At 33.6% G+C, this 22802-nt stretch overlaps 1 protein-coding gene, 1 long non-coding RNA gene and 1 other non-coding gene across 3 annotated transcripts; 2 read left to right on the forward strand and 1 right to left on the reverse strand.

Moving 5' to 3' along the window:
- The first annotated feature begins 718 nt into the window (after nt 1-718).
- Nucleotides 719-3931, forward strand: LOC148765882 (uncharacterized). The gene is made up of 2 exons (XR_016029200.1): nt 719-989; nt 3683-3931. It is a non-coding gene; the product is annotated as an uncharacterized LOC148765882 (long non-coding RNA).
- Nucleotides 3932-5079: 1148 nt separating this feature from the next.
- TRNAM-CAU (transfer RNA methionine (anticodon CAU)) lies at nt 5080-5151 on the forward strand. The gene has a single exon. It is a non-coding gene; the product is annotated as a tRNA-Met (tRNA).
- Nucleotides 5152-8880: 3729 nt separating this feature from the next.
- LOC148765884 (uncharacterized) lies at nt 8881-9558 on the reverse strand. The gene is made up of 2 exons (XM_088812397.1): nt 9357-9558; nt 8881-9311 (listed from the first exon to the last, which is right to left on the reverse strand). Exons 1-2 carry the CDS (start codon nt 9556-9558, stop codon nt 8881-8883), a joined length of 633 nt encoding a protein of 210 aa, XP_088668523.1.
- Nucleotides 9559-22802: the final 13244 nt, after the last annotated feature.

Below are 22802 nucleotides of genomic sequence, written 5' to 3' on the forward strand. Positions count from 1 at the left end.
TGAGATGTTCTTCCACCGAGGAGCATTTGCGATACTATACCACTCGACGCAACATTAATTACAATCTCTCCCTTGGAACGGACTACAATTGTAACACCCCACGTTTCCGATACCCGGTTTCCGTATTTTCCCTCTCGTCTCCTTAGCATGAATATGTGTTGTATGTGCGAATTCAATTAATTGCTTTTCAATTTGCTATATTTGCTATTTATGTGAATTTATGTGAACTAATGTGCATTATATGTCTACATGAATATTTTATTATTATTTTATTCTCTATTTGCGCAACTAAAATGTATTTCATGTGTTTAATATAATTGAACACGTGAAATTATGTGATCTACGTGAATTTAGTTTTAGTAATATAAGAATTTATTTTCTCACACTAGAAAGTTTATATGCTTAATTGATAGTAATTTCCTCTCTTTAAATTGGCTATGATTGTATGTGTTGCATGCATACACTTATTCCATGTGCATTTCCACTTGGATTTTCATTTAGCATTATTTTTAAGATAACTTAAATAAAATTGCCTAGAAGTCCCTCTAGATTATTTCAAGTTACTCCTAATTGCAAAAAGACCCCTCTTCATACTTACTCATAAAGAATACAAGCCTCTTCAATTCTATAAATAGCACCCTCTCCTCTTCATTTCCACACACCAAAAAAATCAGCCAAGTCCCCTTCTCCTTCCCCCTCTCCAAGTAGAAGAAGAAATCTCTTTTTCTAATTCAAGCCTTCCCCATTAAATCTCTTCATCTCTTCTTCCTTAATTTCGAAATTTGTAGTGAGGTAAAGTTCAAGAACTCTTTTCATTTCAATAAAAGAGGTTCTTCATAAAGACGTGTAAGAAAACTCTTGTTCTTTGTTTCTTTCTTCAATTTTCGAAAATCCACTAAGAGCTTCCTCTAATTTTTGAATTTCTTGAAGGATTCTCTAGTGGGTTGCAAATATCCCCGAAGTTCTTCAAATTTTGAAAAGATCCTAAGGTAAGAATCATGGAATTCATGCTACATCAAGCTAACATCAATAGTATTTCCTTCTCTTCTCTTTTTGAAAAACTTCCCTTCTTGAGTGTTTGAAGAAATCGAAAGTTTTATGAAATAAAGTGCTCATAGTATGTTATATTATATGTTTAGTCTCATGCATGTTAAGATCCATGCTTGAATCCTTGATCTTTGATGAGAAAAAATGATGATGATGTTTTGATATGTTTAATTTCATGTTTAAAGCTTTGCATGTGAGAATCTAACTCTTGATTCTTGATTCTTGAAAGAAAATAGAAGATTGGTGAGAAACCCGAAATTTGATGATGATATGCTATGAAATTTATTATCCTTATGGTTATAATCATTGCATGTTAAAATTATTGATTTACTAGTTGTTATCTTATATGTTGAAGGTTTGGATTTGAGTCATCTAAGTTGATTGAGTCTAGAATCTTGAAATAGATGGTTATATGTAAAATTTACAGATTCATAAGTACGGATTTTAACCCATGTTTCACCCACGAGTTTATTTATGAAAACTCCGAAATTTTGTATGAGGATAGATCTCTCTGTTAAAGTCATATTGATATGTGGCGTGTAATTTTTGGAGTAGAAATATATGAGTTATGAATTATTTACCGAAACTGTACCAAACTAGAGTTAGTTTAGAATTAGTAATGAAATCTAACGTTTCCCTCTTTCAAATTTAATGAATCAACTTGAAACATAACCCTAACTTAGAAAACTCATTTGAGATAATATTTGGCAGTGTTTGACATAGTAGATAATTTATAAGAAATTGTTGAAGTCTCCTCCCCTGTTCTGAGTTTTAAACTGCACTACTGTACCATTTTATTTATTTATCCTAGTTTCCTAAGTATTTTCTAAAACAGTTTTTCTGGCGTATATAAGACTCCTAATTGTATATGGAGTTAAAATTTCAAAAGGTTTGGATGAATGAGTAAAGCAAAATGCATTTTTAAAGTCACTCCCTCTGTTCAGATTTCAAAACTGTACCACCTTAGAAATTTATTTATATCTTTTACTCCGATGATGATTTTTATAAACTGTTTCTCAGTTATTTTAAAGACATATAAAGGAGTATGTTGTAAAAGTTTCAAAGGCTTTTGATTTTTGGTTCAAGAGAAATGATTTTTCAAAGTCAGGATACCAAAACTGTTTGATTTTCTTAAGATGACTATTTTTATTAAAGTGTGATTTGTGATCATGGTTCTAATATCCGAGGTAGGAAAGATAAGTTAGTGATGAAGGTGACACCTCTAAGTTATTTCCTAATAATCTAAGTTTAGGTATCTTGTTGCATGTCCTAAGAAAGAATTACAATCCACTAGCCTAGAATGGTGTTAAGGAGCAAGTACCATATTTAGAAAAATGATTAATTGATTTCTATGATAAGTTAGAATACTTGATTGATTTCGTATATTATTTGTTATTATGTGTGGCACTTTTGAAATAATGGTGTATGTATTAAGTGATTAGAGTAAAGTAATGTCGTATGTGATAATTTTCATAATTCATGATATGAGTGATATTGATATGCTATGAATGACATGTTTATATGATTATGTGATTATAATTTGGTTAAAGTTGAAGAATGCCCTTCTTGGTGCTACTATGTGATATTAAATGTTTATGTGTGCTTATGAAATTAAATGTGAAAGTAAAAGTGCTATGTTCTATATGATTATGTGTTCAATGATTTGATTAAGGATGTGAAATATAATTGTTGTGGTGCTTGTTACCTTTATGCTTGTTTATGTGAAAGTAACATAGATAGATCATGTAAGCATCATATGATTCATTAGTAAGTCGAAGATGCATAAATCATGACTTTTCAAAGTTAAAAATGTTTGGAAATTGGTTGTGGATCTAGGTGAATAAGTATGGGATACGGGGGGCTGGTATTCTGTTAGTGGTTCATAGTTGGGGTCCACATAGGGGCCTGTCCACACAGGGACTGATTCACATAGGAATCAGGATTATAAACCACTAACTCGGCTATAGTAAAGTTATAGCCGTGACTATATTCCGGTTAGTGGTTGATAGTTGGGGTCCACATAGGGGCTTGTCCACATAGAGACTGATTCACATAGGAATCGGGATTATAAACCACTAACTCGGCTATAGTAAAGTTATAGTCGTGACTATAGTAAAGTTATAGATCACAAGCTCCAAAATACACGGCTTATTGCCGAACTCCACGATTGTTTTTCCAAACGGGCCCAGCGTTTTATCATGAAAAGTTTTAAAAGTCTTAAGTCTCATTTTGCATGCATATTGCATATTAAAGTAAAGAAAAGAAGGGTGTTAAGTACCCGACTATTGCATATTAATGTTAAGAAAAGAAGGGTGTTAAGTACCCGACTTTAAAAAGAATATGAAAGGATGTTAAGTATCCTGGAAAGGTTTAAATGAAAGGTAAAGGTAAGGTATAGTAAGTGTAAGTTTGAATGATCGTAAGTTTATTATGTGTTCGTGTATGCCTATATATATATATATATCTATATATATATATATATATATATATATATATATATATATATATATATATATATGTGTGTGTGTGTGTATATATATAAATTATGTGTAAAGACTTTTTCAAAACCTTGTTATTACTTTTGGATTCTTACTGAGTCTTTTTAAAGGCTCATATAGATGTTATCTTGGTGTAGGTAACGCATGATCCGAATCCGAGGAGCAAAGTTGAACCAAGTTCGGGGAAAGCCGAGGGATCGAGCCGTATGGAATATATCTGGATTTTAATAAACTTCTGTTTTGGTACTTGAATCTTCTTAGTGGATTGTAATCCGTAATACTTGAATATGTTATCGGGAAACAATTTTAACCCTTATGTATAATATAATGTTTTCCGACTATTCTTGTTATTTTCTAATGTTGATTTCTTAAGAGCTCCACCACAACCCGATCCATTATTTAAAGTAAGAAAACGTTTAAAGAAAAATGTGGCACCGAATAAAGAGAGAATGTTTTTGACTAAATATATGAAGTGTTCGACTTCAAAGGTTTTTCAAGAAAGATTTTTATTGAACGAAAATTGAAGCGAACCACTTCAAGTATTTTCAAAACTAGAGAAAACTTTACCACCTTTCTCTAGAACTTTGTTTCGAAAAACAAAACCGTATTTTTAAAAGGTCTCCCGCTGCAACTTAATAGAAAAACCTTTATACCATTTTCCGGTATAGAGTATAAAGTAAACGGGGTGCTACAACAGCCGAAAGAGTTTTCCATAGAATCGTCTTTCCCTTTCCACCATGCCCATATAGAAAGAACATGCTACCACAACATTGGATACAACATCCATGACTACATCATAAACCTTTGTTTTCTCATCTGTAATTGAGGCAAGACACCGTTGAATTTCTCTACCCATTTCAAATCGGTCGTAATCCAGTTCATCTAAGACCAATATGTTTACTGTGTCCTCCACCTTGAATTCAATTGGAACTGGCATGGGCGCGTAATTACGTAAACTTATACCATTGCTTTGCAATATTTCCTCTATTTCAGTGATAGTATAGTTTCAAACTTTCATCCGATATAGACAAATCTGCAAAAGAATTGGATACATAATGTACATTAAGTTCTAAATGGTCGATAGAAAGTCTTGAAACTAAAGGTATAAATTAATTGAGTCGAGGCGAACTCATCATTATTTTAATTTTTATCAAGTTTTAAATTTATATATGAGTCTGGTTTGATAAGCAAATGAATAGAAATCGAATCAGCTTTAATCAAGCTGAATCAGATTTGAGTTGGAAATAAAATAGTTTGTTTCTTAACATATTTAACTATTATTTTTCTAATCCGGCTTGAGCTTGTTTCAATGTTCGTAAGTTTATTAAAAGAAAATTAAGTTTGGTTCATTATTTTAGAGAATTGACTCAATTTAGTTTTTAATTGTCGATTTTAAATCAAGAGCGGGTATTTTAGTTTGATTTTCAATCATATGTAAGACATGGGAAAATTTGAATAATAACCTCTTACTAGAATTAAAAAGCCCATTTATGTTGTTTTTATTTATGTTTTATTTGACATGTTTATCAACAAAATCAGAGTGGCGCAGTGGAAGCGTGGTGGGCCCATAACCCACAGGTCCCAGGATCGAAACCTGGCTCTGATAAATGTCTATAGAAGATTCTGAAAACTATCCACTCTATTTTTGTCTTATTTTAATTGTACCAAAAACAATTAAAAAAAAATGGCACTTTACAAATAAGCCCATCAATGGGTACTTATTCATAAAGAGTTCCACTCTATTTTTGTCTTATTTTAATGGGATAATTAGCAAGAACCCCCTCATCTAGGTAAATGAGTTAAGGAAACCCCCTAGCTAATATTCCACCCAAATATTATTTTAGTAATTCCAAAACTACCCTTAATTGTTCAATATACTCTTTTAAAACCCTAATCTCATTTTTCATTTCTCATTCTCCATTATCGTCAATATCTTCTATATTTTCTGTTTTTTATTCTTTCTTTCTTTTTTCTTTGTTTGTCTCCGGCAAATATTCTCCCCGCCGCCGCTGTCGGAATAGGGAGAAATTCAGAGAGTCTCCACCGCCACGACCGAAGACGGCGATTGCAGTGGGTAAAACGGCGCCGTTGACGGAGAAAACGAGATGTGGGACTGCCGTTAATCCCAGCTTCAACAGCGAAATCGGCGGTCTAATCGGTCGCCGACTTTTACTCCAATCTCTCTGCCAATTTCCCACCATCGTTCACCAGCGGCTCTCCGTTGGAAAATGAACCTCGAGTAATTTCCTCTCTCTACTCTGTCTTAAAAATAATTAGACTTCAGCCATGGATGTTTCTAAATAAATTTTTGAGTTTCTGGAAATTGTTGGTTGATTTGTTAGCATGGTGCTTATGCTTCGGATTTTTGTTTATCGAGATTCGGTACGGTTTGCGTCTTCTGTGGGAGTAGTTCTGGGAAGAGGGAATGTTACAGAGAAGCAGCACTCGATCTAGGGTTTTTTGGTGGATTGTGGCGGAAGACGGCGCATAAAAACAAATTCGCGCAGGCACGGCCCTTAATCGACTACGTGTGTTTAATCGACTATGTTCAGTAGTCGATTAAGGTTAACAGACTCCAGTTGTTATTTTTTTTGATTTTTTTTTGATTTTTTGTTTATTGATTCCAATGTATAAATCAATTACAATGTTTGTATATTTTTTTTAAATATAGTTGATTTTTTTTTTGTAATTGTGATTTGTTATTTTAAATAGCTAAAATTTTAATCGACTATGCATTAATAAACCTGATAGAGAAAAAAAAAATTAAAAAACCCAAAAAAAAATTAAAAACAAAATTAGAAACAAAAATAAATTAAAAAATTAAAGATTTTTCTTAATCGACTATGAAGCATAGTCGATTTAAGACTAATCGACTATGCTTCATAGTCGATTAAAAAAATGGGCAAAAAAAAAATCGCGGAGCGCTGACCTACTAATGAGGTGGCGGGCGGGGGTAAAGCTGGAAAACATAATGGCTGAAAATGGGTGTGGACTTTTCTCAAATGGACTAAAATATTTTGGGCCTCCCTCAATTAAAAAAAGTAGTGAAGGGGGTTTTCTCAAAGAGCCCCTATTTTAATTGTACCAAAAACAATTAAAAAAAATGGCACTTTACAAATAAGCCCATCAATGGGTACTTATTCATAAAGAGGTCGAGGCAATAAACTCTTTTACAAAAAAATCCACATATGGTCCAAATGTTTGTAATAGGCCCTCAGACTTTAATATGTTCCAATTTCATCCTTTAATTTAATCTAACCTCAATTTGACCCCAAATTTTACAAATCATTTAATTTTGACCCTAAACACATTTTTTATGGACAATTTCGTCCGTCACCGCCATTGACTTTTTTTTTCTTCTTCCAAAATTTTCCGCCACCGGTTTCTGATGTTGACCGGCGGTCAACGCCGGTCTCCGGCGTTGACTTTTTCGATTTTTTTTCTTCTTTACATCTTTTTGCCCCCGTTTAAACAACAATATTGCTGTAATTGACAGTAATATTAACTATATTATTGTTAAACACAGTAAAATTAACTATACTATAGTTTAACATAATGATATTGTTATATTAATCTCTAGCACAGTAATATTAACACAACAAAACTCATTATTATTGTTTATTAGAGTAATATTAATATGTTGACCCTTCAACAAAGTTAAACATAATAAAAAGTCAAAAGAATTAATATTACTCTGAGTGACAGTAATATTACTATAACAATAATAATATTACCATGAACCACAATAATATTATTATGTTTACAGTAATATTACAATAATAGACAGTAATATTATTACGTTACTCCGTGAATAACTCAAACAAAACAAGAAAACCCAAAAAAATAATAATATTGGCGTGGTTGACAGTAATATTATTGTGTTTAGTAATATAATATCGTTAACTTGTCAACAAATCAAACAACATAAAAAAATAACAAAAACAAAATAGTAATATTGTCAACGGCAGTACAATTACGTTAATGTACTGTCAGTGATAGTATAATTACCGTTAATGACAGCACAATTCCGATCAATGTTTAACGGCGGACGTAAAAAAAAATAAAAAATTAAACGTCGGAATCCGGCAGCGAAAAAAATAAATCGAAAAGTCAACGCTGGAGACCGCCGGCAAAAAAATAATTTTTTAAAAAAAAATGTTTTTGAATTTTTGTGGTCAAAATTGATTAAATTATGGTTAGAATTTAGAATTCGGTGTAAAGGGTTGGGGTAATTTTGTCATATACATGAATTTTTCCTTTATTTATAATAAATATTAAAGGGATAAACTTATTGGTGAAAGTGATATAACCCAAACCTAGAATAATAAAGATGGTTGGTTAGGGACTTATGCATAAAAACCCCTTAAAAATAGTAAATTTAAATTATAGTTACATCCTAAACATACGTGAAACAAACTAAATTTTACTTTGTTCATGAAACAACATCACGTCATAGGGTAAATTACTAGTATTTACGCTCATTGAAATATTAGAAAAAATGGCGTTAACGGTTTTTCAATAATTGCAATCACTATAATGGAATAAATACAAAACGTCATCGATGGACAATTTATATTCTATACAAAAATAATATGAAAAAAAACCAAGACATGTTACATGAAGAACTGATAAATATGAAAAATATTTTCTACCTTCAAACTCGATGAAATACCTCCGTGTACACGATATTTCTAGTAACATAACATTACTTGATGAATGTCTTAATACCACTTCTGCTCTTAACTCTCAATGCAACATAGACCATGGCTAAAGACATGCCTAGGAAGATACAAACCAACATGCGAAAGAGTTTGATCTTGTCTTTTATTGATCGTCTTTGCAAAATAAACAATCAACGGGAATTCTATTCTCTGAAATTTAATTGACAGTCCGGAGTTAGATAGTATTAAAGTCATCTGAGGAACGAACACCATGTCACCAATATTTTTATCGGATTATTTTTTTCAATTCAGAACGTGATTGCCGGTTCTAATAATTTGAAGTCTAGTCCTGTTGCACAATCCTCTAGCTTGATCGGTGTTTCTTATTAGCATAACTGGTGCACCGACCTTGAACTTCTATGCATGAGAAGGAACTCCAGAGCATCTTATGTATTGAAGAATTCAGTCGAATAAATTTCTGCATCATCCTCTGTTGTTTGCTCGTCCTTACACATACTATCTGAGCTCAGGTACAACTTCTCCTGTCCTGGAAGGAGAGACATTAAGTAATCGTTCACAGACTCGACGCATTCATTAGTTGGTGCAAGAATTGCCCTCCCTTGAAAATAATCTAGATCATACATGTTACTCAACAAATTCAGATAAACGAAGATCTATAGGTCTCTGAATGGATCTTCAGAATCACCAATCAACATGTCCTCGGGAATCTCTAGCGAAGCTTCACCATCATTTTGTTCCCCAACATCCCCATTACCAACCTTCAGTATCCAGTCTCCAAATTCTCTTACCTCATCCGCGTTAGAGGGAGAAGAATATGACTGCAATCTCATGTTGTTATTCAACTTCATGACCCCAAGCGCTTCAAAACAGTATCTATGCATCATAGGGGCCTCATCCCATATAATAAGCTTTGCCCTAATAAGCAACTCCTCCTGTCGATTTCGTTGTGATATGCTGCAGGTGGAAGTCTCGTGTACATTTATGAGTTTTCCAAATCGAGAATGAGTTGTTCTTCCGCTGGGGAGCAATAGTGAGGTTATACCACTCGATGCAACATTAATTACAATCTCTCCCTTGGAACGGACTGCAACCAAAAGAGTTTTCTAGAGAAACGTCTTTCTCGTTCCACCATTGCCATTTAGAAAGAACATTCCACCACGGTCCTTGGATACAACATCCATGACTATATCATAAAATTTTCTTTGCTCGTCTGTAATGGAAGCAAGACACCGTTGAAGTTCTCGACCCATTTCAATCCTATCGTTATCCAGTTCATCTAACACAAATAGGTTTACTATGTCCTCCACCGCAAATTCGATTCGAACTGGCATGGGCGCGTAATTACGTAGAATCATACGATTGTTTTGCAATATTTTATCTATTTCGGTAAGAGTACAGTTTATCAAGCTTTCATCCGATATCGATAAATTTACAAAAAAATTGTATACAATATGTGCATTGAGTTCAAAACTTAAAGAGACAGTATTAAAACAATTGCGTTATATTTAAAATCCAATTGATTAACGTGCTAAACAAATTGCAACACCTGAATTATTATGAAGTCGTTCTTGTTTGTAAGCAATACCCTCCCCCAAATCCAACAAACAACTTTGCCATATATGTTCATGTCGGCCTAAGCTATTGGAAAATAGTAATAAATATTGACATCCCATGGTGTATAATTGGAATCTTTAGATTTTGGTAAAGATTCAATTAGTAAAGAAAAGTAAATATACGATTGTGAAAAAATAAAATATATGATTGTACTTATATGTATATGAAATCGTGCGACTTTCATATAAAAAAAGTTTTCATATAAATAAGTAAAACATATTTAAGATCTATGTATGTAAAGACATAGATCTTATATGAATAATATATACATGCCTTGACATTTGTACATGTAAATAAATGTAATAAAATTTTATACGTAACAGAAACATACAATAAAAAAATAAGGAAAAATACATAAATACGAACAACGTAAATAGATGGAATTATCATGTAATAGCATAGCATCAATATTATGAATACAATCAAAAGTTTATTAGCCAGGTAAATAGCATAATAAAAGATTAAGAGATGATCACAAAACGTGATCTACATATGTTACTTAATATTGATTACATTACAATTTATAATCTAGATGCAAAAAGTCGATAATTCCTATACTCGAATATTATAAAAAAAAAAAAAAACCAAAACAGTTACGTACACAATATGCAAGTAATTCTTAAACAACATACTGTGTCGCACGGATTATAATCACATGTAACACATACATGTATGTAAAGTACTGTAAAAAAGAATGTGCATAAAAACCTTGTGGCAGAGTAGTTGTAAGAATACTACACGATTCACAAAAGGAGAACGATGTCCAAATGATGAAGTATTAGGAAAATAATAGTGAGACCAGCACTAGTATGTGGTGTAGAATAATATGTAAACCGTGACGAAATAAGCTTGTATATATATAATATTGTGATAGTTAATGGTTCCTAAATTATAGTAAATGACTCCCAATTTAATGGTTAATTTGAATATTTTGTAAGCATGTGGGAAAAATAATTAATGTACAAAATCTATTGTTGCAATACATATTCACATGCCATGTAATAAAAGACAATTAAACAATTTTCCATAATTAATAGCAATTTTCGATCAGGAAATATATATACATATATATATATATATATATATATATATATATATATATATATATTATATGCAATCTAGCCACGAAAGTAAATATGTTCACAATGTACCTAAATATGTGAGGATGTTGCGTATATTGGAAATAAAATATATTGTGTGATCTTCAGATACATATTTTATATATATATATACACACATGCGTATATATAATTAAACAAATAACAAATATTAATATCTGAAATGCTAAATCTCACACTAAATTACTAAATCACGCACATAATTAAAGATATTTTTCTTTCCGAACTTTTTCACCCAAAATTCGTTTCTATTTTCTCATTCCCCACCTCTCTTGATTTTCCGTTATTACCCACAAAATTACGCACAAAGCCATCTCATACATAAAAAAATAACATCACACACAACCCCGGCACTGAAGGTTGTTTGTGAGGAGTTGGGGGGAGGGGAGTGGGCAAGTGTGATGGTGGTGGTGCTGGGCGGCCGGGTTGGGGGGGGGGGGGGGGGGGGGGGTATAGAATTTTCTTTTATTTATTTATTCATTTATTTATTTATGATGTTAAATAGTTATTTAATGATCTTACTTATTGTTTCAAATTTTTTAATATTAAAATTACTGAGAGAATTCTTGAAATAATAAATGTGGTTTAAGAGAATGGTCGTACGAAAATGTTGAATTCATAGTTATTTTTTAATGGTTGAGATAAAACTCTAAATAGAAGAAGTGATAGATAATAGAGGTAAAGAGAGATAAATCTTTTAATTTGTGCGCGTGATTCAGTAAATGTAAGTGCGGGATTTAGCACGCCCCTATTAATATATGCATAACATTAATAACATATTACCAACGGTTGCTCATGCAACTATATAAATGTTGTTGTTTGTCCGATAAAAAAAAAAGTTTTTGTTGCTTATTAAAAAAAAGGACCTAGTGTGGATACATAATGGAGAACATAATCTGTCTACCATCGTTTTTTATGTTCGTGCTTATGCCATATTACAGCGAAATACTCGCAAGTATTATGAATTATAAATATAGATTAACTTGAACACGTATAATATTTTTCCGTACGCTGACCCATGCAGAGTGTATCAAATCGTGATTGTGTTAACACTAATAACATTATACACATTGTACATATATGTATATGTCGGTGCAGATCGTGCCGCCAAAATTAAGAGAGATGTACGCATCATCTTTGCCAATAGGTGTAAGATCAACGACCTTGACAATAAGGAGTGGAAAATCATGGGACTTTCACTCGGAGAAGATTTATATTTTACACATGGTTGGAGAGAATTTGTAATGGAAAACAACATTTGTCAAAATGATATGTCGCATTTCATGCTTATTAACGAATCAGTGATGCTTGTGATTTCTTACGGTGTTGATGGGTGTGAGAAGCAAGGATTTGGCTCCAACTTCTTGTTTGAAACGCAAAAAACGAAGAGAAAATATGTACGTTGATATGGAGAAAGATATAAATATCCAGAATGAAGAAACTGCTGAGACAAGAAATTTCTTCTGATTGCCATTAGTCCATATTCTTTCTAACCCTTCTTATTATCATAACTTGGTCTGCATGAAGGTATTGGAACATGTATTTTTTTTGGGCTACAATTGATTTTCCTTGCACAAATTTTTCCACCATGTGTGGAGATCAAACCGAGCACATTTAGCGGTCATCTATCTAAGTATAACTACTTTCGTCACGGGTCTGCATTCGTACGTCACCATACGTGATTCTTTATCTTCCATTCCACAACTTTGAACAAATATTATCGTGAATGTGTGAATACTAATAACAATATATACATATATGTGTACATATATATATATATATTGGTGCAGATCAGGCCGCCAAAATTTACAGATATGTACAGATTATCTTTGGCATTAGGTGTAAAGCTCAACGACCTTGCCAAAATCATGGGACGTTCATGTGGAGAAGATGGCGATTATTGGAGATTTATATTTTACACTCTGTTGGAGAGAATTTTTGATGCAAAACAACATTTGTCAACACGATATGTTGCATTTCACGCTTATTAACGGATCGGTGATGCATGTGATTGCTTACGGTGTTGATGGGTATGAGAAGCCGGGATTTGGCTCCAACTTCTTGTTTGAAACGGAAAACCTAGAGAAAATTTGTACGTTGATATGGAGAAAGATATAAATATCCAGAATGAAGAAAATGCTGAGGCAAGAAATTTCTTCAGATTGCCATTAGTCCATATTCTCTCTAACCCTTCTTATTATCATAACTTGGTCTGCATGAAGGTATTGGAACATGTATTTTTTTGGGCTACAATTGATTTTCCTTGCACAAATTTGTCCACCATGTGTGGAGATCAAACCGAGCACATTTAGCGGTCATCTCTCTAAGTATAACTACTTTCGTCACGGGTCTGCCTTCATACGTCACCATACGCGATTCTTTATCTTCAATTCCACAACTTTGAACAAATATTATCGTGAATGTGTGAATACTAATAACAATATATACATATATGTGTACATATATGTATATTTCGATGCAGATCAGGCCGCCAAAATTTACAGATATGTACAGATTATCTATGGCATTAGGTGTAAAGCTCAACGACCTTGCCAAAATCATGGGACGTTCACGTGGAGAAGATGGCGATTATTGGAGATTTATATTTTACACTTTGTTGGAGAGAATTTTTGATGGAAAACAACATTTTTCAACACGATATGTTGCATTTCACGCTTATTAACGGATCGGTGATGCATGTGATTGCTTACGGTGTTGATGGGTGTGAGAAGTCGGGATTTGGCTCCAACTTCTTGTTTGAAACGGAAAACCTAGAGAAAATTTGTACGTTGTTATGGAGAAAGACAGAAATATTCAGAGTGGAGAAAATCCTGAGGCAATAAATTTCTTCAGATTGTCATTAGTCCATATTCTTTCTGACTCTTCTTACTATCACAACTTGGCATGCATGAAGGTACTGGAACATGTATTTTTTTTCGGCTACAATTATTGTTCTTGCATAAATCTGTCCACCATCTGTAGAGATCGAACAGAGCACATTTAGCGGTCATTTGTTTAAGTATACCTACTTTCGTCACGGGTCTGCCTTCATACGTCACCGTAAAACATTCTTCATCTTTCAATACACATCTTTGAACAAAGATATTCGTGAATGTGTTAATATAATAACAATGTATACATATATGTACATGTACATATATGTATATGTCGCAGCATATTGTGCAGCCAAAATTTACTGAGATGTACGGATCATCTTTGCCAATAGGTGTATGCTCAACGATCTTGACATTAAGCAGAAGAAAATCAAGGGACGTTCACGTGGAGAAGATGGCGATTACTGGAGATTTATATTTTACACTTGGTTGGAGAGAATTTGTAATGCACAACATTATTTGTCAACACGATATGTTGCATTTCGCGCATATTAACGGATAGGTGATGCGTGTGGTTGCTTTCGGTATTAATGGGTGTGAGAAGCCAGGATTTGGCTCGAACTTCTGGTTGAAACGAAAAACCAAGAAAAAATTTGTCGGGTGATACGGAGAGAGATATAAATATCCAGAATGGAAAAAAAATGCTAAGACAAAAATTTCTTCAGATTGTCATTAGTCCATATTCTTTTTAACCCTTCGTATTACCATAAACATGTATTTTTCGTCGGTTACAATTTATTGTCCTTGCAGTAATCTGTCCACCATGTGTTGAGTATACCTACTTTCTTCATCTGTTTAAGTATACCTACTTTCGTCATGGGACTACCTTCATACGTCACCATAAGCAATTCTTTATCTTCCAGCCCACAACTTTGAACAAAGATTTTTGTGAATGTGTTAATACTAATAACAATGAGCATATATGTATACGTCGCCGTAAGCCATTCCTCATTATGTATATATGTATAAGTATACCTACTTTCGTCACGGGTTTGCCTTAATACGTCACCGTAAGCCATTCCTCATCTTCCAATCCACAACTTTGAACAAAGATTTTTATGAATGTGTTAATACTAATAACAATATGTACATATTTGTGTACATATATGTATATGTCGCTACAATTCGTGCCGCCAAAATTTACAGAGATGTAAGGATCATCTTTGCCATTAGGTGTATGCTCAACGAACTTGATAGTAAGCAGCGGAACATCATGGGACGTTTGCGTGGAGAAGATGGCGATTAATGAAGATTTATGTTTTACACTTGATTGGAGATAATTTGTAATGGAAAACAACATTTGTCAACACGATATGATGCATTTCACGCTTATTAACGGATCAGTGAGGCGTGTGATTGCTTCAGTGTTGATGGGTGTGAGAAGCTGGGATTTAGCTCCAACTTTTTTTGTGAAACAGGATGACAAAGATAAAATTTGTACATTGATCTGGAGAAAGATATAAATATCCAGAATGGAGAAACTGTTGAGGCAAGAAATTTATTAAGATTGTCATTAGTCCATATTCTTTATAACCATTCATATTATCTTATCTTTGTATGCATGAATGTATTTGAACACGTATTTTTTCATGGCTGCAATTTATTGTCTTCGTAGTAATCAGTCTACCATGTATGGAGATTGAACCGAGCACATTTAACGGTCATCTATTTAAGTATACCTACTTTCGTCACGGGTCTGCCTTCATACGTCACCGTAAGCGATTCATCATCATCTAATCCACAACTTTGAACAAAGATCTTCGTGAATGTGTTAATACTAATAACAATGTATACATACATGTGTATGTATATGTATATGTCGCTGCTTATCGTGCCACAAAAATTTACAGAGATATACGGATCATCTTTGCCATTAGGTGTATGCTCAATGACCTTGACCGTAAGCAGCGGAAAATCATGGGACGTTCACGTAGAGAACAGGGCGATTACTGGAAATTTATATATTACACTTGGTTGGTGAGAATTTGTAATGGAAAACAACATTTGTCAACACAATATGTTGCATTTCACGCTTATTAACGGATCGGTGATACATGTGATTGCTTACGGTGTTGATGGGTTTATAAAGCCAAGATTTTGCTCAAAATTCTTGTTTGAAACGGAAAATCACGTAGAGAAGATGGCGCTTAATGGAGATTAATATTTTACACTTGGTTGGAGAGAATTTGTAATGAAAAACAACATTCGTCAACACGATATGTTGCATTTCAGGCTTATCAACGAATCGGTGATTGCTTACGGTGTTGATAGGGTTGAGAAGCAGGGATTTAGCTCGAACTTCTTTTTTGAAACAGGCAGACCAATAGAATCTGTACGTTGATCTGGAGAAAAATATAAATATCCAGAATGGAGAAAATGTTGAGGCAAGAAATTTCTTCAAATTGTCATTAGTCTATATTCTTTATAACCCTCCTTATTATCACAACTTGGTATGCATGAATGTACTGAAACATGTTATTTTTGCTGGCTACAATTTATTGTCCTTGTAGAAATTTGTCCACCATGTGTTGAGATCAAACCTAGCATATTTAGCGGTCATCTGTATAAGTATACCTTGTTTCGTCACGGGTCTGCCTTCATACGTCACCGTAAGCCATTCCTCATCTTCCAATCAACAACTTTGAACAAAGATATTCGTGAATGTGTCAATACTAATAACAATGTGTACATATATGTGTACGTATATGTATATGTCGCTCAATATCCTGCCGCTAAAATTTGTTGAGATTTACGGATCATCTTAGCCATTAGGTGTATCCTCAATGACCTTGACAGTAAGCAGCGGACTCATTGACCTTGACAGTAAGCAACGGAAAATCATGGGACATTCACGTGGAGAAGAGAACGATTACTCGAGATTTATATTTTACACTTGGTTGGAGTGAATTTGTAATGGAAAACATCATTTGTCAACACGATATGTTGCATTTCACGCTTATTAACGGATGAGTGATACGTGTGATTGCTTACGGTGTTGATGGGTGTGACAAGGCGGGTATTTGCTCTAACTGCTTGTTCGAAACGGATAAACCAAGAGAAAATACGTATGTTGAAATTAATATAAAAACAAATATCCAGAATGGAGAAAATGATGAGGCAAGAAATTTCTTCAGATGGTCATTAGCCCATATTGTTTCTATCCCTTCTTATTATTATAACTTGGTATGCATGAAGGTACTGTAATATGTGTTTTTTTATGGCTAAAATTTATTGTCCTTGTAAAAATCTTTCCACCTTGTGTGGAGATCGAACCGACTACATTTAGAAGTCTTCTATTGAAGTATACCTCCTTTTGTCACGGGTCTGCTTTGATACGTCACCATAAAGGATTCTTTATCTTCCAGTCCAAAACTTTGAACAAAGATTTTTGTGAATGTGTTAATACTAATAACAATATATACATATATGTATATCTCGCTGCATATCGTGCAACCACAATTTACGGAGATGTACGGATAATCTTTGCCATTAGGTATATGCTCAACGACCTTGACACTAAGGAGTGGAAAATCATGGGACGTTCACGTGAAGAACATGGCACTTACTGTAGATTTTTATTTTACACTTGGTTGGAGAGAATTTGTAATGGAAAACAACATTTGTCAACACGATCTGTTGCATTTCATGCTTATCAACGGATCGGTGATGCGTGAGATTGCTTACGGTGTTGATGGTTGTGAGAAGCCGGAATTTAGCTCCAACTTCTTTTTCGAAACGGGCAGACCAATAGAAAATCTGTACGATAATCTGGAGAAAGATATAAATATCCAGAATGGAGAAAATGTTTAGGCAAGAAATTTCTTGAGATTGTCATTAGTCCATATTCTTTATAACCCTTCTTATTATCATTACTTGTTATGCATGAAGGTATTGGAACATGTTCTTTTTGCTGGCTACAATTTATTGTCCTTGTAGAAATTTATCCACCATGTGTAAAGATCGAACCTAGCACATTTAGCGGTCATTTGTTTAAGTATACCTAGTTTCGTCACGGATTTGCCTTCATACGTCACCGTAAGCCATTGATCATCTCCCAATCCACAACTTTGAACAAAGATCTTCGTGAATGTGTTAATACTAATAAAAAATACATGTGTACGTATATGTATATATCGTTGCATATCATGCCGCCAAAATTTACAGAGATATACGGATCATCTTTGCCATTAGGTGTATGCTCAATGGTCTTGATAGTAAGCAACGGAAAATCATGGGACATTCACGTGGAGAAGATGGCGATTGCTGGAGATTTTTATTTTACACTTGGTTGGAGATAATTTGTGATGAAAAACAAAATTTGTCATCACGATAAGTTGCATTTCATGATTTTAAACGAATCGATGATGCGTGTGATTGCTGACGTTGTTGATGGGTGTGAGAAGCCGGGATTTAGCTCCATCTTTTTTGAAACGGGGAGACCAATAGAAAATATGTATGTTAATCTGGAGAAAAATATATAGATATCCAGAATGGAGAAAATGTTGAGGCAAGAAATTTCTTCAGATTGTCATTAGTCCATATTCTTTATAACCCTTCTTATTATCATAACTTGGTATGCACGAAGGTACAAGAACATGTTCTTTTTGGCGGCTACAATTTATTGTCCTTTAAGAAATTTGTCCACCATGTGTGGAGATTGAACTAGTACATTTACCGGTCATCTGTATAAGTATACTTACTTTCATCATGGGTCTGCCTTCATACAGCACAGTAAGCCATTCCTCATCTTCCAATCCACAACTTTGAACACAGATCTTCGTGAATGTGTTAATAGTAATAACAATGTGTAAATATATGTGTACGTATATGTATATGTCGATGCATATCGTGCTGCCAAATTTTATTGAGATGTACGGATCATCTTTGCCATTAGGTGTATGCTCAAATGACCTTGACAATAAGCAGCGGAAAATCATGGGACGTTCACGTGGAGAATAGGGCGACTAATGGAGATTTATATTTTACACTTGGTTGGAGTGAATTTGTAATGGAAAACGTCAGTTGTCAACACGATATGTTGCATTTCACGCTCATTAACGGATTGGTAATACGTGTGATTGCTTACGATGTGGATGGGTGTGAGAAGACGGAATTTCGCTCTAACAGCTTGTTGGAAATGGCAAAACCAAGAGAAAATCCGTAAGTTGAAATTAATATAAAAATACATATCCAGAATGGAGAAAATGTTGAGGCAAAAAATTTCTTCAGATTGTCACTAGCCCATATTCTTTCTTACCCTTCTTATTATTATAACTTGGTATGCATGAAGGTACTGGAACACGTATTTTTTATCGCTACAATTTATTGTCCTTCTAAAAATCTGTCCACCTTGTGTGGAGATCGAACCGACCACATTTAGAAGTCATCTATTGAAGTATACATACTTTCGTCACGGGTCTGCCTTGATACGTTACCATAAACGATTCTTTATCTTCCAGTCCAAAACATTGAACACATATTTTCGTGAATGTGTTAATACTAATAACAATATGTACATATATGTATATGTCGTTGCATATCGTACCGCCACAATTTACGGAGATGTACGGATAATCGTTGCCATTAGGTGTATGCTCAACGACCTTGACAGTAAGGAGTGGAAAATCATGGGACGTTCACGTGAAGAACATGGCACTTACTGTAGATTTATATTTTACACTTGGTTGGATAGAATTTTTAATGGAAAACAACATTTGTCAGCACGATATGTTGCATTTCACGCTTATCAACGGATCGGTGATGCGTGTGATTGCTTACGATGTTGATGGGTGTGAGAAGCCGGGATTTAGCACCAACTTCTTTTTTTATAGGGGCTGTTTGATATAACCCCCTCAATACTTTTTTAATAGGGAAAGGTTCAAACTATTTTTCACCATTTGAGGAAAAACCCACTCCAAATTTCAGCCACCCATTTTTCCATTTATGTCCCTCCACCTTACACACTATCCCCATGACCACCCATCAGCCGTGTCTCTCTCTCTCTCTCTCTCTCTCTCTCTCTCTCTCTCTCTCTCTCTCTCTCTCTCTCTATTATTATTATTATTATTATTATTATTATTATTATTATTATTATTATTATTATTATTATTATTATTATTATTATTATTATTATTATTATTATTATTATTATTATTATTATTATTATTATTATTATTATTATTATTATTATTATTATTATTATTATTATTATTATTATTATTATTATTATTATTATTATTATTATTATTATTATTATTATTATTATTATTATTATTATTATTATTATTATTATTATTATTATTAATAACAATAATAATAATTTATTATTATTTTTTTTAACTTTTTTTTCTCTATCAGGTGCGTTAATAATCGACTATGAAGCATATTAAATCGACTATGATTAACTATAGTCGATTAAGGAACCGACTACTAAAAATAACAAATCACAACTACAAAAATGCAAACTCAACAATATTTTACAAAAACAAACAATATGCAAACATTATAATTAATTTATACAATTGGAATCAATAAACAAAAAAACAAAAATAAAAAAAGAAAAAATTTGAGTCAATGAACCATATTAATCGACTATGATGTGAAGCATAGTCGATTAAGAATTCGCTACTCAAAATAACAAATCACAACTGCGGAAAAAATGCAAAATCAAGTATTTATTACAAAAACAAAAAATATACAAACATTTTAAATGATTTATACAATTGGAATCAATAAACAAAAAAATTCAAAACAAATAAAGAAATTGGAGTCAATCAACCTTAATCGACTGCTAGAGCATAGTCGATTAGCTTAATCGACTCTGAACATGTACATAGTCGATTAAGGTTTCAGCCTGCGCGAAATTCTCTACAGGCGCCGTCCTCCGCTCGATACACCAGAAAACCCTAAATCTGCCTCCCCATCGTCACCACACCGCCGCCACAACACACCATCATCACCTTACTTTGACATTATGATGGTTTTTTATTACAAATAAATAAATAAAATCACAACTCGCACCACCAACCAAAGCAGAACCACCACCCATCAAAAGCCGATTCCGGCGACAAATCGACAATTACTATAGATTTATATTTTACACTTGGTTGGAGTGAATTTGTAATGGAAAACATCATTTGTCAACACAATATGTTGCATTTCACGCTTATTAACGGATCGGTGATAGGTGTGATTGCTTACGGTGTTGATGGGTGTGAGAAGCCAGGATTTTACTCTAACTGCTTGTTCAAAACGTAAAAACCAAAAGAAAATATGTACGCTGAAATTAATATAAAAATAAATATCCAGAATGGAGAAAATGCTTAGGAAAGAAATATCTTCAGATTGTCATTAGTCCATATTCTTTCTAACCCTTCCTATTATTATAACTTCGTATGCATGATGGTATTGGAACATGTATTTTTTTATGGCTACAATTTATTGTCCTTGTATAAATCTGACCACGCTGTGTGGAGATCGAACCGAGCACATTTAGAAGTCATCTGCTGAAGTATACCTACTTTCGTCACGGGTCTGCCTTGATAGGTCACCATAAGTGATTCTTTATCTTCCAGTCCACAACTTTGAACAAAGATTTACGTGAATGTGTTAATACTAATAATAATATGAGCATATATGTATCGTCGCTGCATATCGTGCCGCCAAAATTTACGGAGATGTATGGATAATCTTTGCCTTTAGGTGTATGCTCAATCACCTTGACAGTATGCAATGGAAAATCATGGGACGTTCACAGGGAGAAGAAGGGGATTGCTGGAGATTTATATTTTGCACTTGGTTGGAGAGAATTTGTAATGGAAAATGAAACACGTGGAATGTGGAATTCCACAATTTGTTTTTTTAACTCTCTTATTTTTAAACTAAATTTTAGTTATAGGTTAAGTAGTGCGTAGTGGGTTAAGTATATGGCTTAGTGGGCTAAGTATATTGCTTAGTGGGCTAAGTAGTGCTTAGTGGGTTAAATTGTGGATATTATTCTAACTACTTAACTAACCCACTAACCCATGTTCTTGAGTGCTCTTGTAGTTGGTTTTCTTGCAGATCATGGGCTGAGGAGTGAAAGCTTGGAATGTCTATAAATACCAACTTCAAGACTCAAGGAAAGGGGCGGATTCTAAGAAATAAAAACCGAGAGCTGAAAAGAATACATGAGATTTTTAGTGTGTTTTTAGAATCTGTTTTTACGTACTCCTCATGAGTACATTCTTTACGTACTCCTCGTGAGTACAGTCTTTACGTACTCCTCACGAGTACATTCTTTGAAATCTAGAATTTTTAGTATTTATCTTTTTGTTTCTAGATTTGAATGTAAGAATGTTCATGTTAATGATTCATTCATAAGGAAAAAGTTTTCGTACATCTTCCCTTTGTATTCTTGTAATACTGTTTTAATATAATTTTTTCCGTCCTGTAAAGGGCAAGTTCACAAGTTTTACTTGTGAACATTTTTGGATATGAGTATTATCTTTATATTTCCGCTGCATGTTAACTTAAGTGTCATAACACTTAAGATAACATCTCTGTATTAAACGAATTCGGGACCATAAATTCTTTCAATTGGCATCAATAGCCAACACTTGACGTTTACTAAGTGTTTGTTCCTATTTTTTCAGAAACGAATTCGTGATGGATACTCAGATGACTGCTTCTATGCGACCTCCTGTACTTGATGGCACAAACTACACCTACTGGAAAGTCAAGATGAGGGCGTACATCAAAGCCATTGATGAGAGAGCCTGGAGATCTATTCTTACTGGATGGAAGCCACCAACTATCACAGATGCGGATGGGGATGTATTTCCAACACCAGAATTACGGTGGACAGCAGACGATCTATCAAATGCCAATCAAAACTCAAAGGTGTTAAATGCAATCTTTAAATCAGTAGATTTAACAATGTTTAAATTGATTTCGGTGTGCACTTTTGCG

Source organism: Erythranthe guttata, chromosome 13 (genome assembly GCF_056151865.1).
Source record: "Erythranthe guttata isolate IM_541 chromosome 13, IM_541, whole genome shotgun sequence".
NCBI classification, from domain to species: Eukaryota; Viridiplantae; Streptophyta; class Magnoliopsida; order Lamiales; family Phrymaceae; genus Erythranthe; species Erythranthe guttata.